This window comes from Salvelinus fontinalis, chromosome 25 (genome assembly GCF_029448725.1).
Source record: "Salvelinus fontinalis isolate EN_2023a chromosome 25, ASM2944872v1, whole genome shotgun sequence".
Classification (NCBI taxonomy): domain Eukaryota; kingdom Metazoa; phylum Chordata; class Actinopteri; order Salmoniformes; family Salmonidae; genus Salvelinus; species Salvelinus fontinalis.
Window position 1 is genome coordinate 27,275,502 of NC_074689.1, and position 23,857 is coordinate 27,299,358.

At 46.8% G+C, this 23,857-nt stretch overlaps 1 protein-coding gene across 14 annotated transcripts in view; it reads right to left on the minus strand.

Annotated features, from left to right (window-relative positions):
- Positions 1-23,857, minus strand: part of LOC129823057 (protein 4.1-like) — a 107,803-nt gene that overhangs the window by 18,333 nt on the left and 65,613 nt on the right. For 8 of the 14 annotated variants that reach the window (XM_055881743.1, XM_055881750.1, XM_055881751.1 and 5 more), the window contains 7 exons: positions 21,816-22,100; positions 17,664-17,905; positions 16,781-16,828; positions 16,558-16,593; positions 11,901-12,095; positions 5,450-5,554; positions 1,411-2,253 (listed from right to left, as the gene is read on the minus strand). In XM_055881743.1, coding sequence (XP_055737718.1) covers positions 1,411-2,253; positions 5,450-5,554; positions 11,901-12,095; positions 16,558-16,593; positions 16,781-16,828; positions 17,664-17,905; positions 21,816-22,100 — 1,754 coding nt within the window. The remainder of the gene's footprint in view (positions 1-1,410; positions 2,254-5,449; positions 5,555-11,900; positions 12,096-16,557; positions 16,594-16,780; positions 16,829-17,663; positions 17,906-21,815; positions 22,101-23,857) is intronic. The other 6 variants (XM_055881756.1, XM_055881754.1, XM_055881755.1 and 3 more) reach the window with 3 other exon arrangements.

A 23,857-nucleotide genomic window follows, 5' to 3' on the forward strand; every position in this document is an offset into this window, starting at 1 on the left:
GGGGGAAGCGGAAGTAGCTTGAGGATAAAGTGGGGGGTTAGGGAGAGGGGGGAAGAGGAAGTAGCTTGAGGATAAAGTGGGGGATTAGGGAGAGGGGGGGAAGAGGAAGTAGCTTGAGGATAAAGTGGGGGATTAGGGAGAGGGGGGGAAGAGGAAGTAGCTTGAGGATAAAGTGGGGGGTTAGGGAGAGGGGGGAAGCGGAAGTAGCTTGAGGATAAAGTGGGGGTTAGGGAGAGGGGGGGAAGCGGAAGTAGCTTGAAGATAAAGTGGGGGGTTAGGGAGAGGGGGGAAGGGAAGGGGAAGTAACTTCAGGATAAAGTGGGGGTTCAGGGAGAGGGGGGGCAGCGGAAGTAGCTTGAGGATAAAGTGGGGGTTAGGGAGAGGGGGGGCAGCGGAAGTAGCTTGAGGATAAAGTGGGGGTTAGGGAGAGGGGGGGAAGCGGAAGTAGCTTGAGGATAAAGTGGGGGGTTAGGGAGAGGGGGGAAGAGGAAGTAGCTTGAGGATAGAGTGGGGGTTAGGGAGAGGGGGGAAGCGGAAGTAGCTTGAGGATAAAGTGGGGGTTAGGGAGAGGGGGGGAAGCGGAAGTAGCTTGAGGATAAAGTGGGGGTTTAGGGAGAGGGGGGGGAGTAACTTGAGGATAAAGTGGGGGGTTAGGGAGAGGAGGGAAGGGGAAGTAGCTTGAGGATAAAGTGGGGGGTTAGGGAGAGGAGGGAAGGGGAAGGGAAGTAGCTTGAGGATAAAGTGGGGGGTTAGGGAGAGGAGGGAAGGGGAAGTAGCTTGAGGATAAAGTGGGGGTTCAGGGAGAGGGGGGGCAGCGGAAGTAGCTTGAGGATAAAGTGGGGGTTAGGGAGAGGGGGGGAAGCGGAAGTAGCTTGAGGATAAAGTGGGGGTTTAGGGAGAGGGGGGGGAGTAACTTGAGGATAAAGTGGGGGGTTAGGGAGAGGAGGGAAGGGGAAGTAGCTTGAGGATAAAGTGGGGGGTTAGGGAGAGGAGGGAAGGGGAAGGGAAGTAGCTTGAGGATAAAGTGGGGGGTTAGGGAGAGGAGGGAAGGGGAAGTAGCTTGAGGATAAAGTGGGGGGTTAGGGAGAGGAGGGAAGGGGAAGTAGCTTGAGGATAAAGTGGGGGTTTAGGGAGAGGGGGGGAAGAGGAAGTAACTTGAGGATAAAGTGGGGGGTTAGGGAGAGGAGGGAAGGGGAAGTAGCTTGAGGATAAAGTGGGGTTTAGGGAGAGGGGGGGGGGAGTAACTTGAGGATAAAGTGGGGGGTTAGGGAGAGGAGGGAAGGGGAAGTAGCTTGAGGATAAAGTGGGGGGTTAGGGAGAGGAGGGAAGGGGAAGTAGCTTGAGGATAAAGTGGAGGGTTAGGGAGATGGGGGGTTTCAGGTATTTGGGGGGGGGTTCATATCATCCTACCACTTTGGAGGGCGATGGGGTTCTGGATAGATAGGACACAGGGCTGGGGCTCAGACGCAGATCGACCATTTGAGGCTTGGGCATCTTCATGGGGGACTTGGCCATTGGGGACTTGGCCATTGGGGACCGTGGCGAGAGGGGTGTGTGAGGCGCAACAGGGGTGGTGCTCCTGTCTCCCAGGAGAAAAGTCTCCCGTAGCTGCTTCCTGCTGTCCGCTCTCGCGGCATCACTGATGTTCTGGCTGGAGCGGATGGACACTACGTTCCGCATGGCGCCCAGGCCACCGTCGCTGGGCTCGGATGGAGAGGGGGTCCTGGCCTCCTGGATGGTGATCATGGAGGGTCCCATTCCCTCGGATGGAGAAGGGGTCCTGGCCTCCTGGATGGTGATCATTGGGGGTCCGATTCCCTCTATGGGCGGGAGACTCAAGTGGACCGACACCGGCATCTCGTACTCAGTCGATACCGGGATGATCTTCACAGTGGTGGTGGATTGGTCCGCCGCCCTCTTCAGCTCCCTGGCGAACACCGCCGGAGCGGCTACCGCCGCCTCCCCACCATCTTTGGCCTGCGTCGTCATGGTGATGATCTTGCCTGACATGGTGTCGTAAGACTTGCCCAGGGTGTAGGTCTTCTCCTCCATCTCCTCGGTCTTGGACGCTAGTTCACTGCTGAAGCTCTCGTATGGTTTGCCAAACTCCTTGATGACAGCGACACCACTGGCGTCGCCGAGCGCTCCTTCAGCCACAATGTTATCGACGGCCATAACTTTATAGTTGACAATGTTTCTCTTTTCGGCTACCTTAGGAGGGACTTTGCTTACTATTACCCACCCGTCAGAATCCTACATACAAGATACATACAAAGACTGGGGTTAGCCAGTTCAATGGGGGAGTAGGACTTCCAATGGCAGTACCAAGAAGAGCAATAAGGAAGCAACTTTAGACTTGAAGGAACTTAGATCATAGACAGCAACATATACAATATATATGCAAAAGTATGTGGACACCCTTTCAAATGAGTGGATTCGACTATTTCAGCCACACCCGTTGCTGACAGGTATATACAATCGAGCACACAGGCATACAATCTACATAGACAAACTTTGGCAGCAGAATGGCCTTACTGAAGAGCTCAGTGACTTTCAACGTGGCACCGTCATAGGATGCCACCTTTCCAACAAGTCAGTTTGTCAAATTTCTGCACTGCTACAGCTGCCCCAGTCAACTGTAAGTTCTGTTCTTGTGAAGTGGAAACGTCTAGAAGCAACAACGGCTCTGCCACGAAGTGGTGATGAATCACGCTTCACCATCTGGCAGTCCAACGGACGAATCTGAGTTTGGTGGATGCCAGGAGAACACTACCTGCCCCAATGCATCGTGCCAACTGTCGAGTTTGGTGGAGGAGGAATAATGGTCTGTGGCTGTTGTTCATGGTTCGGGCCTCTTAGATACAGAGAATGGAAATCTTAACACTACAGCATATAATGACATTTTAGACGATTCTGTGCTTCCAAACCTGTGGCAACAGTTTGTGGAAGGCCCTTTCCTGTTTCAGCATGACAATGCCCCCCATGCACAAAGGGAGTTCCATACAGAAATGGTTTGTCGAGATCGATGTGGAAGCACTTGATTGTCCTGCACAGAGCCCTGACCTCAACCCCATCGAACACCTTTGGGATGAATTGGAACACCGACTGTGAGCCAGGCCTAATCGTCCAACATCAGTGCCCAACCTCACTAATGCTCTTGCGGCTGAATGGAAGCAAGTCCCCGCAGCAATGTTGCAACATCTAGTGGAAAGCCTTCCCAGAAGAGTGGAGGCTGTTATAGCTGCAAAGAGGGCACCAACTCCATATTAATGCCAATGATTTGGGAATGAGATGTTGACGAGCAGGTGTCCACATACTTTTGGTCATGTATTGTATCACAGTTCTTAGTTAATAGTGTATTGTTAAAAGCGGTCTCTCCATATAGCTCATTGAAGGGTTTTTCTTTATTTTTACTATTTTCTACATTGTAGAATAATAATGAAGACATCCAAACTATGAAATAACACATATGTTATTCATGTAGTAGCCAAAAAAGTGTTAAACAAAAAGACTCTTCAAAATAGCCACCCTTTGCCTTGATGACAGCTTTGCACACTCTTGGCATTCTCTCAACCAGCTTCATGAGGTAGTCACCTGGAATGCTTTTACAACAGTCTTGAAGGAGTTTCCACATATGCTGAGCACTTGTTGGCTGCTTGTTCTTTACTCTGCGGTCCAACTCATCGCAAAACAACTCAATTGGGTTGAGGTCGGGTGATTGTGGAGGCCAGGTAATCTGATGCAGCACTCTATCACTCTCCTTCTTGGTCAAATAGCCCTTACACAGCCTGGAGGTGTGTTGGGTCATTGTCCTGTTGTCCTGATGGTGTATCGCTGCAGAATGCTGTAGTTGCCATGCTGGTTAAGTGTGCCTTGAATTCTAAATAAATCACTGACAGTGTCACCAGCAAAGCACCCCCACACCATCACACCTCCTCCTTCATGCTTCACAGTGAGAACTACTCACGAGGAGATCATCTGTTCACCTACTCTGCTTCTCACAAAGACACAGCGGTTGGAACCAAAAATCTCAAATTTTGACTCAATAAACCAAAGGATAGATTTCCACTGGTCTAGTGTCCATTGCTTGTGTTTCTTGGCCCAAACAAGTCTCTTCTTCTTATTGGTGTCTTTTAGTTGTGGTTTCTTTGCAGCAATTCAAACCATGAAGGCCTGATTCACACTGTCTCCTCTGAACAATTGATGTTGTGATGTGTCTGTTACTTGAACTCTGAGAAGCATCTGTGAAGCATTTATTTGGGCTGCAATTTCTGAGGCTGGTAACTCTAATGAACTTATCCTCTGCAGCAGAAGTAACTCTGGGTCTTCCATTCCTATGGAGGTCCTCATGAGAGACAGTTTCATCATAGTGTTTGATGTTTTTTGCGACTGCACTTGAAGAAACGTTCAAAGTTCTTGCCATGTCTTAAAGTAATGATGGATTGTCGTTTCTCTTTACTTATTTGAGCTGTTCTTGCCATAATAAAGACTTGGTCTTTTACCAAATAGGGCTATATCTTCTGTATACCACCCCTACCTTGTCACAACACAACTGATTGGCTCAAACGCATTAAGGAAAGAAATTCCACAAATTAACTTTTAACAAGGCACGCATGTTAATTGAAAATGCATTCCATGTGACTACCTCATGAAGCTGGTTGAGAGAATGCCAAGAGTGTGCAAAGGTTGACTGGTACTGTACAGGGTCAAATGAGTCACATTGTCATCCACTGCTGACAATGAATAACATACCCGGCAAACCTGGAACATTCCCAAAATATTAGCTTCCCATGAACTTATAGTTAGGGTTTTATCTAACATTAGGATGATAACATCCCAAAAACATTCACATTTTCGAAAACAAAATCTATTTGTTTTCTTATTTTAAATATTTTATGAAATATCCTTGGAATGTTCTCCCAATGTTCACTAAATGTTGTGCACAACATCTGTAACAACCATTACAGAACATTCCCCAAACGTTCTCATTAGGTTTCCAGGTAATGTAATAACACAATGAACCAGTAATGTTTCCAGTAAATGTCCCCACAATGTTCCCACCAGACTGTTCCCAGAAACATTCTAGGAACCTTTAAAGAACAGACTAAATGTTTTCTAGGGACATTCTTGGAACGTCAGGCGAACGTTTTATACAAACATTCTATAATCATCAGCACGACTGGACAGGTTTTCGGTTTAAGAGAACATTTGCCGTGGCCTAATGAATGTTCTGGGAACTGTCACAGAACTAATTAAATGTTGGTTTGCTGGATAGGAATCTAGTCCTACACACCCAAATGGATCATAGGTTAAATGTGTAAGACTCGTCAATAATACATTGGAGTAGCTGGCTCTAATCTAGCCAAGCAGCAGAGATTAAGGTTTTCTAATCACACTGAGATACCTGAACCAGCAGATACTTGTATGTAGTGACAGCTTGGCTACCTACCACAGTAGTCTTAGTATCCACAGGGCTGTTCTTGATGTCCTCCTCAACGCTACCGCCTGCAGCCATGGCTCTCTCTCTCTCATCCTCTCCCTCATCCTCTTGGCTCTACATGAATGGAAAAGAAAAAGAAAAAAGGGAAACAAACTAACAGCATGAATTAAATAGAATTGAAAGTAGCTTTGAGGTGTGCGTGTGTGTGTGGTCTGCATCCTATTGCTGGCACCATTACTCATTACAGAGTGTGTGTGATATTTACTCATTGTGTTTGATAAGAGTGTGTGTGATATTTACTCATTGTGTTTGATAAGATTGTGTGTGATATTTACTCATTGTGTTGGATAAGAGTGTGTGTGATATTTACTCATTGTGTTTGATAAGAGTGTGTGTGATATTTACTCATTGTGTTGGATAAGAGTGTGTGTGATATTTACTCATTGTGTTTGATAAGAGTGTGTGTGATATTTACTCATTGTGTTGGATAAGAGTGTGTGTGATATTTACTCATTGTGTTGGATAAGAGTGTGTGTGATATTTACTCATTGTGTTGGATAAGAGTGTGTGTGATCTGAGATTTCACCAGCGTGTGACTACAGGACTATAGTATCTCTCCAAACGTAGTCACAACATGGCGTTGATATCGGACATATGGGTCTGAATTTATGAGACATTCTCTACAGAGTGCAGACCCACACAGTCCCTCTTCTTCCAGTAGCTCACAAATAAAGAATGAAACAAGGTAGCAAGACTCGGCTGAGTGGTAAACTGTCTCCTTTCCACACTTAATTTAACCACATCCCAACAGTCATAAAAATAAATACTGAATACGCCGTTGTTGCTGCTACATTAATGAATAAAATATCTCCTTTCCCTGGTTACGTCATCAATGCCATTCTCCCGACTGCTTGATGTTCCCACACACACACACACACACACACACACACACACACACACACACACACACACACACACACACACACACACACACACACACACACACACACACACACACACACACACACACACACACACACACACACACACACACACACACACACACACACACACACACCATGCAGAGGGGAGCAGGGTTTCTTCTCCCTAATCCTTCCTCTCTTTTGAAGTCCCCGCATGCTTCTCCATATATATATATCTTAGTGCACTAAAATGCTTAGTCGAGAAGGATGTTTCCAATGGCTTCCTTCTGTCTCTCTCTCCCACCTCCGTTTGGCAAGGTTACAGCTCAAGGATTTATTACTCGTTCACTGGCCAGGCTGCTACAAATCAATCCAGCCCTATTCTGATGTCCCACTGTTAATTGTCCCCTGCTCCTTTCAACGCTTGCTCCTTTTATCTACTTTTGGCTTCAATGGTTGGATAATGTTGCTTACACTTTTTGGCTTCGTCAAGGAGCCGCATCGGAAACACCTCCTTTTACCGTGGCTTAACTTCCATTGAAAAACAGGTTGATGCTTGGTAACTATTTGAAAACAGCACTGGAAAAGAAAGGTAGGTGTCAAATGTTATAATGAGGCAGCGGTTCTTTCATAACAGCTGTTCTTCTATCTCCAGTAGCTGGCTGTTAAGCACCGTCCTCCACCTGCATGGATTATTGAGCAGATTTTCAAAGGGAGGCGGTAGAGGCCCCAGTCTCCAGAGACTTGACATGGAGAGGAAGGATCTCATTCATCTCTTTCCCCCTAAACAACCTGAGCTCACACTGTAGCAGACACATCTCAACCTGAGCTCACACTGTAGCAGACACATCTCAACCTTCTCACACTGTAGCAGACACATCTCAACCTGAGCTCACACTGTAGCAGACACATCTCAACCTTCTCACACTGTAGCAGACACATCTCAACCTGAGCTCACACTGTAGCAGACACATCTCAACCTGAGCTCACACTGTAGCAGACACATCTCAACCTGAGCTCACACTGTAGCAGACACATCTCAACCTGAGCTCACACTGTAGCAGACACATCTCAACCTGAGCTCACACTGTAGCAGACACATCTCAACCTTCTCACACTGTAGCAGACACATCTCAACCTGAGCTCACACTGTAGCAGACACATCTTAACCTTCTCACACTGTAGCAGACACATCTCAACCTTCAAATCATAGCCTCAAAAGTGAATATGTTATTTCTCTTTAGATCAGGGTTGTGTATGTACATCCAGCAGGTTTTCTAACCTGATTCAGCTTATCAAGGAGCTAATGAGCAGCTGATTAGTAGAATCAGGTGTTAGAGCAGGAATGGAACAAAAACCTGCTGTCACGCCCTGGCCTTAGTATTCTTTGTTTTCTTAATTATTTTAGTTAGGTCAGGGTGTGACATGGGGAATGTATGTGTTTTTTGTAGTGTCTAGGGTGGTTGTAAAGTTTAGGGGGTTTATTAGAGTAGTTGGGTTCATGTTTAGTATAGAAGTCTAGCTGTGTCTATGGTTGAGTGTAGGTATCTAGGAAAGTCTATGGTTGCCTGAATTGGGTCTCAATTAGAGACAGCTGGTTATTGTTGTCTCTGATTGGGAGCCATATTTAAGGCAACCATAGGCTTTAGCTGTTTGTGGGGAATTGTCTATGTTGAACGTAAGTAGCTTGTGTGTGTGTGCACTTTCGTTTGTAGCTTCACGGTTGTTTGTTGTTTTTGTATAGATTGTATAAGTGTTTCGTTTCGTGTTCATCTTCAAAATAAAGAGAAGATGTATTTTGCACACGCTGCGCCTTGGTCCACATTCTCTAAAGAAGACGATCGTGACAGAATTCCCCACCAACCATGGATCAAGCAGCGTGAGCGGAACCAACAACAGCGGCAAAGTAACCAGGACTCATGGACATGGGGGGAAATATTGGATGGAAAGGGACCCTGGGTTCAACCAGGAGAATATCGCCGCCCTAAAGCTGAGCTGGAGGCAGCGAAAGAAGAGAGGCGGCGATATGAGGAGGCAGCACGGAAACAAGGCTGGAAGCCCGTAAGTCAAACCCAAACATTTCTTGGGGGGGGGGGCTCTCGGGTAGTTTAGTTGGGTCAGTCGGGAGACGTGAGCCAACTCCTCCTGTTTACCGTAAGGAGCCGGTGAGGGCGGATTTGGAGGAGAGTGACGCAGAGACAGTAAAGGAGTTAATGGAGAAATTAGAGGAGAGAGTTATGAGGGATGTATTGGTTTGGTGCATGAGGCACGGCATCCGTCCGAATGAACGTGTTGGTGACTTAATGTCACCGGGAACAGCTCTCCATACTCGTCCTGAGGAGCGTGCTAGCCGTCTGGTTAAGATAGTGCCTACAGCACGCACAAAGCCTCCTGTGCGTCTCCAGAGTCCTGTACGTCTTGTTACTGCTCCTCGCACTAGCCCTGTGGTGTGTTTTCCCAGCCCAGTACCACCAGTGCTGACACCACGCACCAGGCTTCCAGTGCGTCTCCAGAGCCCTGTTCCTCCTTCACGCACTCTCCCTGTGGTGCGTGTCTCCAGCCCAGTGCCTCCAGTCCCGGCACCACGCACCAAGCCTCCTGTGCGTCTCCAGAGCCCTGTACGCACGGATCCTTCTCCCCGCACTCGTCCTGAGGTGCGTGCCCTCAGCCCGGTACCACCAGTTCCGGTACCACGCACCAGTCCTATAGTGCGCCTTGAGAACTCAGTGTGCCCTGTCCCTGCTCCCCACACTAGCCTTGAGGTGCGTGTCTCCAGTCCGGTACCACCAGTTCCGGTACCACGCACCAAGCCTCATGTGCGTCTCCAGAGCCCTGTATGCACTGTTCCTTCTCCCCGTATTCGCCCTGTTGTGCGTGCCCTCAGCTCGGTACCACCAGTGCCGGTATCACACATCAGGCCTATAGTATGCCTTGAGAGTCCAGTGTGCCCTGTTGTTGTTCCCCGCACTAGCCTGAAGGTGCGTGTCCTTAGCCCGGTACCTCCAGTTCCGGCACCACGCACCAGGCCTACAGTGCGTCTCAGCCGGCCAGAGTCTGCCGTCTGCCCAACGGCGCCTGAACTGCCCGCCTGCCAAGCGGCGCCTGAACTGCCCGCCTGCCAAGCGGCGCCTGAACTGCCCGCCTGCCAAGCGGCGCCTGAACTGCCCGCCTGCCAAGCGGCGCCTGAACTGCCCGTCTGCCAAGCGGCGCCTGAACTGCCCGTCTGCCCAACGGCGCATGAACTGCCCGTCTGCCAAGCGCCGCATGAACTGCCCGTCTGTATTGAGCCTTCAAAGCCGCCCGTCTGTATTGAGCCTGCAAAGCCGCCCGTCTGCCATGAGCCTACAGAGCCGTCCGCCAGACAGGAGCCGCCAGAGCCGTCCGCCAGACAGGAGCCGCCAGAGCCTTCCGCCAGACAGGAGCCGCCAGAGCCTTCCGCCAGACAGGAGCCGCCAGAGCCTTCCGCCAGACCGGATCAGCCAGAGCCTTCCGCCAGACCGGATCAGCCAGAGCCTTCCGCCAGACCGGATCAGCCAGAGCCTTCCGCCAGACCTGACCAGCCAGAGCCGTCAGCGAGCCATGACCAGCCAGAGCCGTCATCCAGCCATGACCAGCCAGAGCCGTCATTCAGCCATGACCAGCCAGAGCCGTCATCCAGCCATGACCAGCCAGAGCCGTCATCCAGCCATGACCAGCCAGAGCCGTCATCCAGCCATGACCAGCCAGAGCCGTCATCCAGCCATGACCAGCCAGAGCCGTCATCCAGCCATGACCAGCCAGAGCCGTCATCCAGCCATGACCAGCCAGAGCCGTCATCCAGCCATGACCAGCCAGAGCCGTCATCCAGCCAGGATCCGCCAGAGCCAGCCAGCCAGGATCCGCCAGCCAGCCAGGATCCGCCAGCCAGCCCAGTGTTGTCCCTCAGTGCGGAGCTGCCGTCCCTCAGTCCGGAGCTGCCTCTTATCCTGGTGCTGCCCCTTATCCCGGTGCTGCCCCTTATCCCGGTGCTGCCCCTTATCCCGGTGCTGCCCCTTATCCCGGTGCTGCCCCTTATCCCGGTGCTGCCCCTTATCCCGGTGCTGCCCCTTAGTCCGGTGCTGCCCCTTAGTCCGGTGCTGCCCCTTAGTCCGGTGCTGCCCCTTAGTCCAGTGGGGTTAATTTGGAGGGTGGTCATTTGGAGGAGGATACGAAAGCGGGTAGTGACTAGGGTGGGGACCACGACCAGTGCCGGAGCCGCCGCCGTGGACGGAAGCCCACCCAGACCCTCCCCTAGACTGTGTGCTGGTGCGCCCGGAGTTCGCACCTTAAGGGGGGGGGTTATGTCACGCCCTGGCCTTAGTATTCTTTGTTTTCTTAATTATTTTAGTTAGGTCAGGGTGTGACATGGGGAATGTATGTGTTTTTTGTAGTGTCTAGGGTGGTTGTAAAGTTTAGGGGGTTTATTAGAGTAGTCGGGTTTATGTTTAGTATAGAAGTCTAGCTGTGTCTATGGTTGAGTGTAGGTATCTAGGAAAGTCTATGGTTGCCTGAATTGGGTCTCAATTAGAGACAGCTGGTTATTGCTGCCCCTTAGTCCGGTGCTGCCCCTTAGTCCGGTGCTGCCCCTTAGTCCAGTGGGGTTAATTTGGAGGGCGGAGCCATATTTAAGGCAACCATAGGCTTTAGCTGTTTGTGGGGAATTGTCTATGTTGAACGTAAGTAGCTTGTGTGTGTGTGCACTTTCGTTTGTAGCTTCACGGTTGTTTGTTGTTGTCACGTTCCTGACCTGTTTTCTGTTGTTTTGTATGTGTGTGATGGTCAGGGCGTGAGTTTTGGGTGGGCAGTCTATGTTTTCTGTTTCTATGTTGGTTTTGGATTGCCTAGTATGGCTCTTAATTAGAGGCAGGTGTTTTGCGTTTTCCTCTAATTGAGAGTCATATTAAGGTAGGGTGTTCTCACTGTTTGTTTGTGGGTGATTGTCTTCCGTGTCAGTGTATGTGCGCACCATACGGGACTGTTTCATTGTCGTTAGGTATTTGTAGTCTGTTCCTGTTCGTGCGTTCTTCACGTTGTATGTAAGTTCGTGTCCAGGTCTGTTTACTTCATTTTGTTGTTTTGTAAAGTATCAAGTGTTCTTCGTGTGTTTAGTTTCGTCTTGTTTATTAAAATTCATTATGTATTCACAACCCGCTGCATTTTGGTCTTTTGATCCTTCTCTCCTCTCCTCGTTTGAGGAGGAGGATTACGACACCCGTTACAGTTGTTTTTGTATAGTTTGTATAAGTGTTTCGTTTCGTGTTCATCTTCAAAATAAAGAGAAGATGTATTTTGCACACGCTGCGCCTTGGTCCACATTCTCTAAAGAAGACGATCGTGACACCTGCACACTGGCCACCACTGGATTAGATGCCACTAGATTTCTAATGTTGATGTTTCCACCCAGTGAGGTTCTACTAAATGTTTTATAAAAAATGGAGAGGTCTCTACAAGGTACGTGGATGTCTCTCTCTCTCTCTCTCTCTCCATTCAGTCCCTCTCTGATTTAACAGTGAACTTACCGGTACCTCGTCGAGTTCCAGGGGTTCGATCATGGGGGCCTCGTCAAGGCGCGGCGAGCGCAGGGGGGACGATGACAGCCTCTTCTCCCATTCGGTAAGGCCAGCCGAGTCGGCGCCCGTCTCCAGGAACGACCTCTTGAGCTCACTGATGTTGGTCGTGTGTTTCAACAGCTCCTCCGGCGTGCCCACTGTGTCCTGAGGAGCAGGAAGAGACGTCATCTTACTGATAATGATACACTACTGTTACTGTTAGGGTTAGTTACTGTTAGGGTTAGTTACTGTTAGGGTTAGTTACTGTTAGGGTTAGTTACTGTTAGGATTAGTTACCGTTAGGATTAGTTACCGTTAGGGTTAGTTACCGTTAGGGTTAGTTACCGTTAGGGTTAGTTACTGTTAGGGTTAGTTACTGTTAGGGTTAGTTACTGTTAGGGTTAGTAACCGTTAGGGTTAGTAACCGTTAGGGTTAGTAACCGTTAGGGTTAGTTAGGGTTAGTTACTGTCAGGGTTAGTTACTGTCAGGGTTAGTGACCGTTAGGGTTAGTGACCGTTAGGGTTAGTGACCGTTAGGGTTAGTGACCGTTAGGGTTAGTGACCGTTACTGTTAGGGTTAGTAACCGTTAGGGTTAGTAACCGTTAGGGTTAGTGACCGTTAGGGTTAGTGACCGTTAGGGTTAGTGACCGTTAGGGTTAGTGACCGTTAGGGTTAGTAACCGTTGGGGTTAGTAACCGTTAGGGTTAGTTACTGTCAGGGTTAGTGACCGTTAGGGTTAGTGACCGTTAGGGTTAGTGACCGTTAGGGTTAGTTACCGTTAGGGTTAGTAACCGTTAGGGTTAGTTACTGTTAGGGTTAGTTACTGTTAGGATTAGTAAACGTTAGGGTTAGTTACTGTTAGGGTTAGTTACCGTTAGGGTTAGTTACTGTTAGGATTAGTTACCGTTAGGGTTAGTTACTGTTAGGGTTAGTAAACGTTAGGGTTAGTTACTGTTAGGATTAGTAAACGTTAGGGTTAGTTACCGTTAGGGTTAGTAACCGTTAGGGTTAGTTACTGTTAGGGTTAGTTACTGTTAGGGTTAGTTACTGTTAGGATTAGTAAACGTTAGGGTTAGTTACTGTTAGGATTAGTAAACGTTAGGGTTAGTTACCGTTAGGGTTAGTAAGCGTTAGGGTTAGTAACCGTTAGGGTTAGTTACTGTTAGGGTTAGTTACTGTTAGGGTTAGTTACTGTTAGGGTTAGTTACTGTCAGGGTTAGTGACCGTTAGGGTTAGTGACCGTTAGGGTTAGTGACCGTTAGGGTTAGTGACCGTTAGGGTTAGTGACCGTTAGGGTTAGTGACCGTTAGGGTTAGCGACCGTTAGGGTTAGCGACCGTTAGGGTTAGTGACCGTTAGGGTTAGTGACCGTTAGGGTTAGTTACTGTCAGGGTTAGTAACCGTTAGGGTTAGTTACTGTTAGGGTTAGTTACTGTCAGGGTTAGTGACCGTTAGGGTTAGTGACCGTTAGGGTTAGTGACCGTTAGGGTTAGTTACTGTTAGGGTTAGTTACTGTTAGGATTAGTTACTGTTAGGGTTAGTTACCGTTAGGGTTAGTTACCGCTAGGATTAGTTACCGTTAGGGTTAGTAAACGTTAGGGTTAGTTACAGTTAGGGTTAGTAAACGTTAAGGTTAGTTACCGTTAGGGTTAGTTACCGTTAGGGTTAGTAACTGTTAGGGTTAGTTACCGTTAGGGTTAGTTACCATTAGGGTTAGTTACCGTTAGAGTTTAGATGTTACATGTGTATGGATGTCAAGTCAATATAGCAGTGTTGTGTTATGTTGTTTAAGATTGTGCAATATGTTTTATGTCCATGAATTTAAAAAAATACTGAAAATAAAAATCCATGGAAAACAAGAATGCCACTGGACGCTAAAGCGCAAGCTAAAAACCAACAAATGAATGAGAGAGTGAATGCAATAGAAAATCAACTGTGTTTTGTGAGACAAATTACACATCTGAATCTTTGGGAGAGCAGCTTGTGTGCTGCTATTCAAGTAGCATGGCTAAGTATCACCGTGGTGACAGATTGACAAATGTAATGTTCATTACTTTGATGCATGTTTGTATTATGTTCACAGCTGCAGTATAATGAGCTGAATATATAATGTCATAATCTATCCGAAACAGGACTCTCTTTTCTAATGAATTATCTGCATTTTGTGGCGAATCCTAACTTTCACTTAAGTAACATTTTCACTTAGTCTCCCATTGACATCAATGCATGACTAAATGGAAGTCAGGATTTGCCCCTTTTTAAGGAAGCATTCATAGATATCAATAGAACTCAACATCCTCTTACTCTCTATGTAGCAATAACTTCCACCTGGCATATGCTGTTAATACAGTATGTATTACGTCAATAAAACAAAATCCCCAAATAAAAGTAAGCATGTTAGTGATTAAACATCAGACAACATTAGTTTAAAACAATATGTTATCATCATTAGTAAAAACTACCTGTTACAAACCCCTCATGCTGTCTGTTATAACTACCTGTTACAAATCCTCATGCTGTCTGTTATAACAACTACCTGTTACAAACCCCTCATGTTTTCTGTTATAACAACTACCTGTTACAAACCCCTCATGTTGTCTGTTATAACTACCTGTTACAAACCCCTCATGTTGTCTGTTATAACAACTACCTGTTACAAACCCTCATGCTGTCTGTTATAACTACCTGTTACAAACCCCTCATGTTTTCTGTTATAACAACTACCTGTTACAAACCCCTCATGTTGTCTGTTATAACAACTACCTGTTACAAACCCCTCATGTTGTCTGTTATAACAACTACCTGTTACAAACCCCTCATGTTGTCTGTTATAACAACTACCTGTTACAAACCCTCATGCTGTCTGTTATAACTACCTGTTACAAACCCCTCATGCTGTCTGTTATAACTACCTGTTACAAACCCCTCATGCTGTCTGTTATAACAACTACCTGTTACAAACCCCTCATGCTGTCTGTTATAACAACTACCTGTTACAAACCCCTCATGTTGTCTGTTATAACCACCTGTTACAAACCCCTCATGCTGTCTGTTATAACAACTACCTGTTACAAACCCTCATGCTGTCTGTTATAACAACCACCTGTTACAAACCCCTCATGCTGTCTGTTATAACAACTACCTGTTACAAACCCCTCATGTTGTCTGTTATAACTACCTGTTACAAACCCCTCATGTTGTCTGTTATAACAACTACCTGTTACAAACCCCTCATGCTGTCTGTTATAACAACTACCTGTTACAAACCCCTCATGCTGTCTGTTATAACTACCTGTTACAAACCCCTCATGCTGTCTGTTATAACAACTACCTGTTACAAACCCCTCATGTTTTCTGTTATAACAGCTGCCTGTTACAAACCCTCATGCTGTCTGTTATAACAACTACCTGTTACAAACCCCTCATGTTGTCTGTTATAACTACCTGTTACAAACCCTCATGCTGTCTGTTATAACAACTACCTGTTACAAACCCCTCATGCTGTCTGTTATAACTACCTGTTACAAACCCCTCATGCTGTCTGTTATAACAACTACCTGTTACAAACCCTCATGCTGTCTGTTATAACAACTACCTGTTACAAACCCCTCATGTTGTCTGTTATAACTACCTGTTACAAACCCCTCATGCTGTCTGTTATAACAACTACCTGTTACAAACCCTCATGCTGTCTGTTATAACAACTACCTGTTACAAACCCCTCATGCTGTCTGTTATAACTACCTGTTACAAACCCCTCATGTTTTCTGTTATAACAACTACCTGTTACAAACCCCTCATGTTGTCTGTTATAACAACTACCTGTTACAAACCCCTCATGTTGTCTGTTATAACAACTACCTGTTACAAACCCCTCATGTTGTCTGTTATAACAACTACCTGTTACAAACCCCTCATGCTGTCTGTTATAACAACTACCTGTTACAAACCCCTAATGCTGTCTGTTATAACTACCTGTTACAAACCCCTCATGTTGTCTGTTATAACAACTACCTGTTACAAACCCCTCATGTTGTCTGTTATAACAACTACCTGTTACAAACCCCTCATGCTGTCTGTTATAACTACCTGTTACAAACCCCTCATGCTGTCTGTTATAACAACTACCTGTTACAAACCCCTCATGCTGTCTGTTATAACTACCTGTTACAAACCCCTCATGTTGTCTGTTATAACAACTACCTGTTACAAACCCCTCATGCTGTCTGTTATAACAACTACCTGTTACAAACCCCTCATGTTGATGACATAAAAAATGGTCATTCCACTGTTACTGTCCAAACCAAGTCCTTGAGCAAAAGTCCCCACCATGCACTAGCCTGCTGTTCCATACAATACCAACCTCTAACATCAGCACACTATGTCTGACAAACACATTCTCCCGCTTTATTCATCTTATGAGATTGTTCTGGAAAGAAAATGACAGTCCGTTAGATTTTATTACATGTCAAATCTATATCTCCTCGTAGATTGCAGCTGTTGATTGTGCAGCCTTCAGTGATTTTGAATCCCAGGTTCACAGGTTGTGGGTGAAATGGTCGTTTGACCAGCTGTGGATAAAATGAGTGGTAATGTCTGTTAAGGTGCCATACTTTAGTTAGTATACCTGTGTCTTTAACTCGGACTCATCCTCCTGGTCCGACTGGCAGCATGGGAAGCACAGAGAGGGAATTTGATATCAAAACCGGAATACAACACACGTTATAGCTTACGAGAGGAACTATCAAATAACATCAGATATTGTTGAAATAGAAATGTGAAACCAAAGAACGTAAGATTTCTACAAGAGATGAGAGTTGAGGTGACTAGTGACTACCCATGTTACAAACCTCCGTGGCTGTCAGTTCACCATCGACACCAGTGTCAGTCAGTTCAGTCTGTTAAGTAGTAACACAACAGCATGAGGAGAAAGAGAACCGTGGCTAACAGCTGAGTATAGCATTTCCCAGAACTCATATTTACCTAAACATTAGCTATTAGGAAAAGTGGTTGAACAAAGTAGTGACAGTAAACTGTTTTCGGGGTAAAAAAAAACCCAACAGGAAATGCATTAAAACATATTCAGATGACCTATGCCAACATAATATCATTAAACTACATTACAGATGACTCCACCAGCTTGAGGTCACTCTCCCGCCTTATAAATGTTCATCACGAATGCAATTAACGTTAGTAGTTTGACCTTTGGATTCTACTAAGAACCCTTATCCTAGGTAACTAGTAAGTACAGACATTACATCTGCCAAAGTTCATTCAGGTTAAGCGCCTTGTCATCAATTTGTTCACTAAAAAAAGCCATTTTTATTTCTACATTTCAAATAGTCTGGCCCTGCCTTTCGCTGAGTGTTCTGGCACTGATCTGAAGTTGCACCTCTGCCAGAGTATTGAAGGTTCAGGTCAGTTCTCCATTAGTGACTTATCAGGGACCTGCCTACCTGATAGAGAGAGTGGCAGAGCGTGAAAGCACGGGGCGGCATCCCCAGACAATGAGATTTGTGCTACTTTGCTACCCTGGAAGGAGAAAGGCCATCTGGCTCTAGTCTGTCTGGCAGAATAGCTCTGGCTGGCGCTAGCTACTTTCTACTCTTGGCTCCGGCAATAAACAGCTGTCATTTTCAGAGTGGAATCTGGGTACTCAGAGGAAGGTATTATAGAATGCTCTCGGGGGTGGGCAAAGGACAGAGATATTTGATTGGGTGTGGAGAACTATACCTTGGTGTCGTGTCGAATGGGAGAGGTTGGACTTGGTAGAGAGATCTCGGTGGCTTTCGTGGTCTCATCCTCCTCCTCCACCTCCTCCACCTCCTCCACCTCTACTTCCACCTCTACTTCCACCTCCACTTCCACCTCTTCCTCCGCCTTCCTCTCCTCCACCTTTTTCTCCGGTGTCACGGTGGTGATGAGGTCGCTCATGGCGATGCCCTTCGCCCTTCCGTATAGGTCCGAGCCCATCTCTGAAGCATGCACATAGACGCACATGCACGCACACGCACGGACACAAGCACGCACATACCCACAGACACATACACACACAGATCATTTTCCATTTAGGGAATTGTCATTTTCCTTTAACGGAGGCAATATTGCAGGTCAGCGGGTTGGAGAGGTAATGCTAATGAGCTACAGTCTGTATCAGCATAGTCATCACAGCCATTGATTCAGGAGATACAGGAGATATTAAATCCCATTCTTGTTGATAATAACAAATAATAACATATTATCAACATCAGAGCTTTTCTATCAGATATGATCTGTAATTAAAGCAATATTCTGAAACCATTGTGTGGTTTGAAATGACAAAGCTAGCCCTGAGCATTTCATATACAAAAGTATGTGGACACCACCACAGCATACAATGACATTCTAGACAATTATGTGCTTCCAACTTTGTGGCAACAGTTTGGGGAAGGCCCTTTCCTGTTTCAGCATGACAATTCCCCGCGCACCAAGCGAGGTCCATACAGAAATAATTGTCGAGATCGGTGTGGAAGAATTTGACTGGCCTGCACAGAGCCCTGACCTCAACCTCATCAAACACCTTTGAGATAAATTGGAACGCCAACTGCTAGCCAGGCCTAATCGCCCAACATCAGTTGCCGGCCTCACTAATGCTCGTGGCTGAATGGAAGCAAGTCCCTGCAGCAGCAATGTTCCAACATCTAGTGGAAAGCCTTCCCAGAAGAGTGGCGGCCGTTCTGTCAGCAAAGGGTGGAACAACTCCATATTAATGCCCATGATTTTGGAATGAGATGTTTGATGAGCAGGTGTCCACATACTTTAGACTTATATAGATCATGTAGTGTAGCTGCTCATAGCATCTTATCAGCAGTATGATATTATACAACAATATCATCAAGAGTTTCAGGTTAAACAGTAAGCAACTAGTGAAATACCAGGGTCCACATTTATGAGGAGAAAAGGGGTTTTCTGATTTGCTATCAGTTTCCATGCAGAGGTTTTTCTGATTGGTTGACTACTCTCATCATAAATGCTCTCTATTTACATCTTCTTGGACTGAAATGCTAAATCCCTGATAACCTGTCATGTTTAAGCTCCTCTATACGCAGGCCTTATAAACATTCTTTAACTTACCGCAGCTTTGGAATGTTCCCCATTGACTGGAAATCAAAGGCTCAAACTACTTGTTAAAGGATCCTTTCACACACTGAAATATCAATAAAAAAACTACTGCATCAGGGTCTAAACGAGTCAGGAAATCCAAAGGTATTGGATGTGCTGTTAACTGACAAATAAAAAGATGCTCCATCGTTGCTATGAGTCAGTTACAGATAAGAGAATGGACTGCATCCCCGTTGTGGAACCAAACACAGCTAAGAAACTGTATTCTATCATTCAGACAAGACAAACACATATCCTAACCAATATTAACTGTATCTAGGTTAACTTGTACCATCTCCCTACATCTGTGACAGCACAGAAAGCACTCTGACTCCATGGGGTACATTGATACCCCAGGTAATCTTAGGTTTTATTACATACAGTCGGGAGGAACTACTGAATATAAGAGCAACGTCAACTCACCATCGTTACGACCAGGAATATGACTTTCCCGAAGCGGATCCAGTGTTTTGCCTTCCACCCAATACAATGGATCTGATCCCAGCCGGCGACCCTAAGCGACGCCGTAAAAGGGGCAAACGAAGCGGTCTCCTGGTCAGGCTCCGGAGACGGGCACATCGCGCACCACTCCCTAGCATACTACTCGCCAATGTCCAGTCTCTTGACAATAAGGTTGATGAAATCCGAGCACGGGTAACATTCCAGAGAGACATCAGAGATTGTAACGTTCTTTGCTTCACGGAAACATGGCTCACTCGAGAGACGCTATCGGAGTCGGTGCAGCCAGCTGGTTTCTTCACGCATCGCGCCGACAGAAACAAGCATCTCTCTGGTAAGAAGAGGGGCGGGGGGGGTATGCCTTATGATTAACAAGACGTGGTGTGATCATAACAACATACAGGAACTCACGTCCTTCTGCTCACCTGACTTAGAATTCCTCACAATCAAATGTCGACCGCATTATCTACCAAGGGAATTCTCTTCGATTATAATCGCAGCTGTATATATTCCCCCCCAAGCAGACACATCGATGGCCCTGAACAAACTTTATTTGACTCTATGTAAACTGGAAACCACATATCCTGAGGCTGCATTCATTGAAGCGGGGGATTTTAACAAGGCTAATCTGAAAACAAGACTCCCTAAATTCTATCAGCATATCGATTGTGCAACCAGGGCTGGTAAAACCCTGGATCATTGTTATTCTAACTTTCGCGACGCATATAAGGCCCTCCCCCGCTCTCCTTTCGGAAAAGCTGACCACGACTCCATTTTGTTGCTTCCAGCCTACAGACAGAAACTAAAACAAGAAGCTCCCGCACTCAGGTCTGTTCAACGCTGGTCCGACCAATCTGATTCCACGCTTCAAGACTGCTTTGATCACTTAGAATTCCGTGGATTCCGTGGATTGGGATATGTTCCGCATTGCGTCCAACAACAACATTGACGAAAACGCTGATTCGGTGAGCGAGTTCATTAGAAAGTGCATCGGCGATGTCGTACCCACAACAACTATTAAAACATTCCCAAACCAGAAAACGTGGATTGATGGCAGCATTCGCGTGAAACTGAAAGCGCAAACCACTGCTTTTAACCCCGACAAGGTGCCGGAAACATGACCGAATACAAACAGTGTAGCTATTCCCTCCGCAAGGCAATCAAACAAGCTAAGCGTCAGTATAGAGACAAAGTAGAGTTGCAATTCAGCGGCTCAGACACAAGAGGTATGTGGCAGGGTCTACAGTCAATCACGGATTATAAAAAGAAAACCAGCCCCGTCGCGGACCAGGATGTCTTGCTCCCAGACAGACTAAATAACTTCTTTGCTCGCTTTGAGGACAATACAGTGCCACTGACACAGCCCACTACCAAAACCTGCGGACTCTCCTTCACTGCAGCCGACGTGAGTAAAACATTTAAATGTGTTAACCCTCGCAGGGCTGCAGGCCCAGACGGCATCCCCAGCCGCGTCCTCAGAGCATGAATGTATCACTAGCCACTTTAAACAATGCCACTTAATATAATGTATATGTATATACTGTACTCTATATCATCTCCTGCATCTTGCCATCTTTATGTAATACATGTATCACTAGCCACTTTAAACTATGCACTTTTATGTTTACATACCCTACATACCCTCGATACCATCTACTGCATCTTGCCTATGCCGTTCTGTACCATCACTCATTCATATATCTTTATGTACATATTCTTTATCCCTTTACACTTGTGTGTATAAGGTATTAGTTGTGGAATTGTTAGGTTAGATTACTCGTTCGTTATTACTGCAATGTCGGAACTAGAAGCACAAGCATTTCGCTACACTCGCATTAACATCTGCTAGCCATGTGTATTTGACAAATACAATTTGATTTGATTTGATGTTACGAGCTGGGAGAAAAAGTGAGTAAATGTCAAGTCTCCTTATAGATACGGGCCCACATTAGCCAATAGCGGCCAAGCTAACACAACAAGGCGTTTTTTGTTTCCTCCATATTTTTTGGGAAACAAACAACTGCAAGTGAACAGCTGTAAAGCGAAGGCCATTGGTGCATTCCCATGCTAGGCAGGGACCCTCCCCAATCAGCACGGGAGCATGCAAGCCTGGTCAGCACTGAGGGGGGAGTCTCTAACAAGGGCCCAAAATACAAAACAAAATGGCCCTCTTCAAAAATAGGAAAAGGGAAGAAGCAGAAATGTGATAATTAACTAGCAGGCATAGATAGCAGGGGCTACATCTACTGTTAGCGCGTACAGAGACACACAGTGCATGATATCTACCTGTTGGTTTAGCGCCGTTAAAACTAGCAGGTGGTTCAATTCTCGGGGATACAGACTGGGGGGTATTCCTTTTGGGTGAACTCCTTTTGGGTGAACTCCTATTGGGTGATCTCCTATTGGGTGAACTCCTATTGGGTGAACTCCTATTGGGTGAACTTCTATTGGGTGAACTTCTATTGGGTGAACTCCTATTGGGTGAACTCCTATTGGGTGAACTCCTTTTGGGTGAACTCCTTTTGGGTGAACTCCTTTTGGGTGAAATCCTTTTGGGTGTACTCTGCGAAGCTGAGGAGGATTGCATAGAAATTCAATATTAACATGATGACATAATACTATTCAAATCTGAGCATTAGGGAGTCAGCTGAGCACTTGAGAGAATATTGTTGGTTTATATTATAATTCTGTAGAAATATTGACTATGGATTTGAATACATGAATGTTAAAGGATGTGTATGTTGTGTCTGGTTGACAGTGTTATGGAAAGCCTCAGACTAAGAGATGGAGTTTAGTCTTACAGTGCTAGAGGATGGATACACTTTTGGATGGGAGGAGAACCAACCTTCAGACACTGAACTGGCTCCCATCAATGAGGAGTTGACACATAAATATCAATGTTGCCTTTTCGGTCCAATGATAATGACGAGTCTGAATCTAATACGGGCCCCGAGGAGGCTCATATTCAATTGGCACCACACCCAATTGGCAGAGTCTCTCTTCCACATCAGTTAGCTAGTGAAATTCCGCCAAAAGAGCTCGTCACCCCGAGATGAGACATCAGATGGAGACGCCACCTACAACAACATTTACATTCAAATGGACCGGTTTTCATCCACAGTTCTGATACGATAGTGACGGCCCACGCCGGCAATCAAGACAAAGATAGCTGGCTCACAGAGCTCTGGAGGGGGCATAAATAAAATGAAAAAACAAATTCTCCAATTAATCAATGAACGGGGCCGAACAGGGGAGAAACTGGGGGTTACAGGGGAGGATGGGGGAGAACGAGTGGGAACAGGGGAGAATGGGGGAGAACAGGGGGTTACAGGGGAGAATGGGGGGTTACAGGGGGTTACAGGGGAAAATGGGGAAGAACAGGGAGTTACAGGGGAGAACACGGGGTTACAGGGGAGAACGGGTGGGAACAGGGGAGAATGGGGAGGAACAGGGGGTTATAGGGAGGAACAGGGGGTTACAGGGAGGAACAGGGGGTTATAGGGAGGAACAGGGGGTTATAGGGAGGAACAGGGGGTTATAGGGAGGAACAGGGGGTTACAGGGAGGAACAGGGGGTTACATGGAGGAACAGGGGGTTATAGGGAGGAACAGGGGGTTACAGGGGGGAACAGGGGGTTATAGGGGGGAACAGGGGGTTACAGGGAGGAACAGGGGGTTATAGGGAGGAACAGGGGGTTATAGGGAGGAACAGGGGGTTATAGGGAGGAACAGGGGGTTACAGGGAGGAACAGGGGGTTACAGGGAGGAACAGGGGGTTATAGGGAGGAACAGGGGGTTACAGGGGGGAACAGGGGGTTATAGGGGGGAACAGGGGGTTACAGGGAGGAACAGGGGGTTACAGGGAGGAACAGGGGGTTATAGGGAGGAACAGGGGGTTACAGGGGGGAACCGGGGGTTACAGGGAGGAACAGGGGGTTATAGGGAGGAACAGGGGGTTACAGGGAGGAACAGGGGGTTATAGGGAGGAACAGGGGGTTACAGGGGAGAACAGGGGGTTACAGGGGGGAACAGGGGGTTACAGGGAGGAACAGGGGGTTACAGGGAGGAACAGGGGGTTATAGGGAGGAACAGGGGGTTACAGGGGGGAACAGGGGGTTACAGGGGGGAACAGGGGGTTACAGGGAGGAACAGGGGGTTACAGGGAGGAACAGGGGGTTATAGGGAGGAACAGGGGGTTACAGGGTGGAACAGGGGGTTATAGGGAGGAACAGGGGGTTACAGGGGAGAATGGGGGGTTACAGGGGTTTACAGGGGAGAACGGGGGGTTACAGGGGTTTACAGGGGAGAACGGGGGGTTACAGGGGTTTA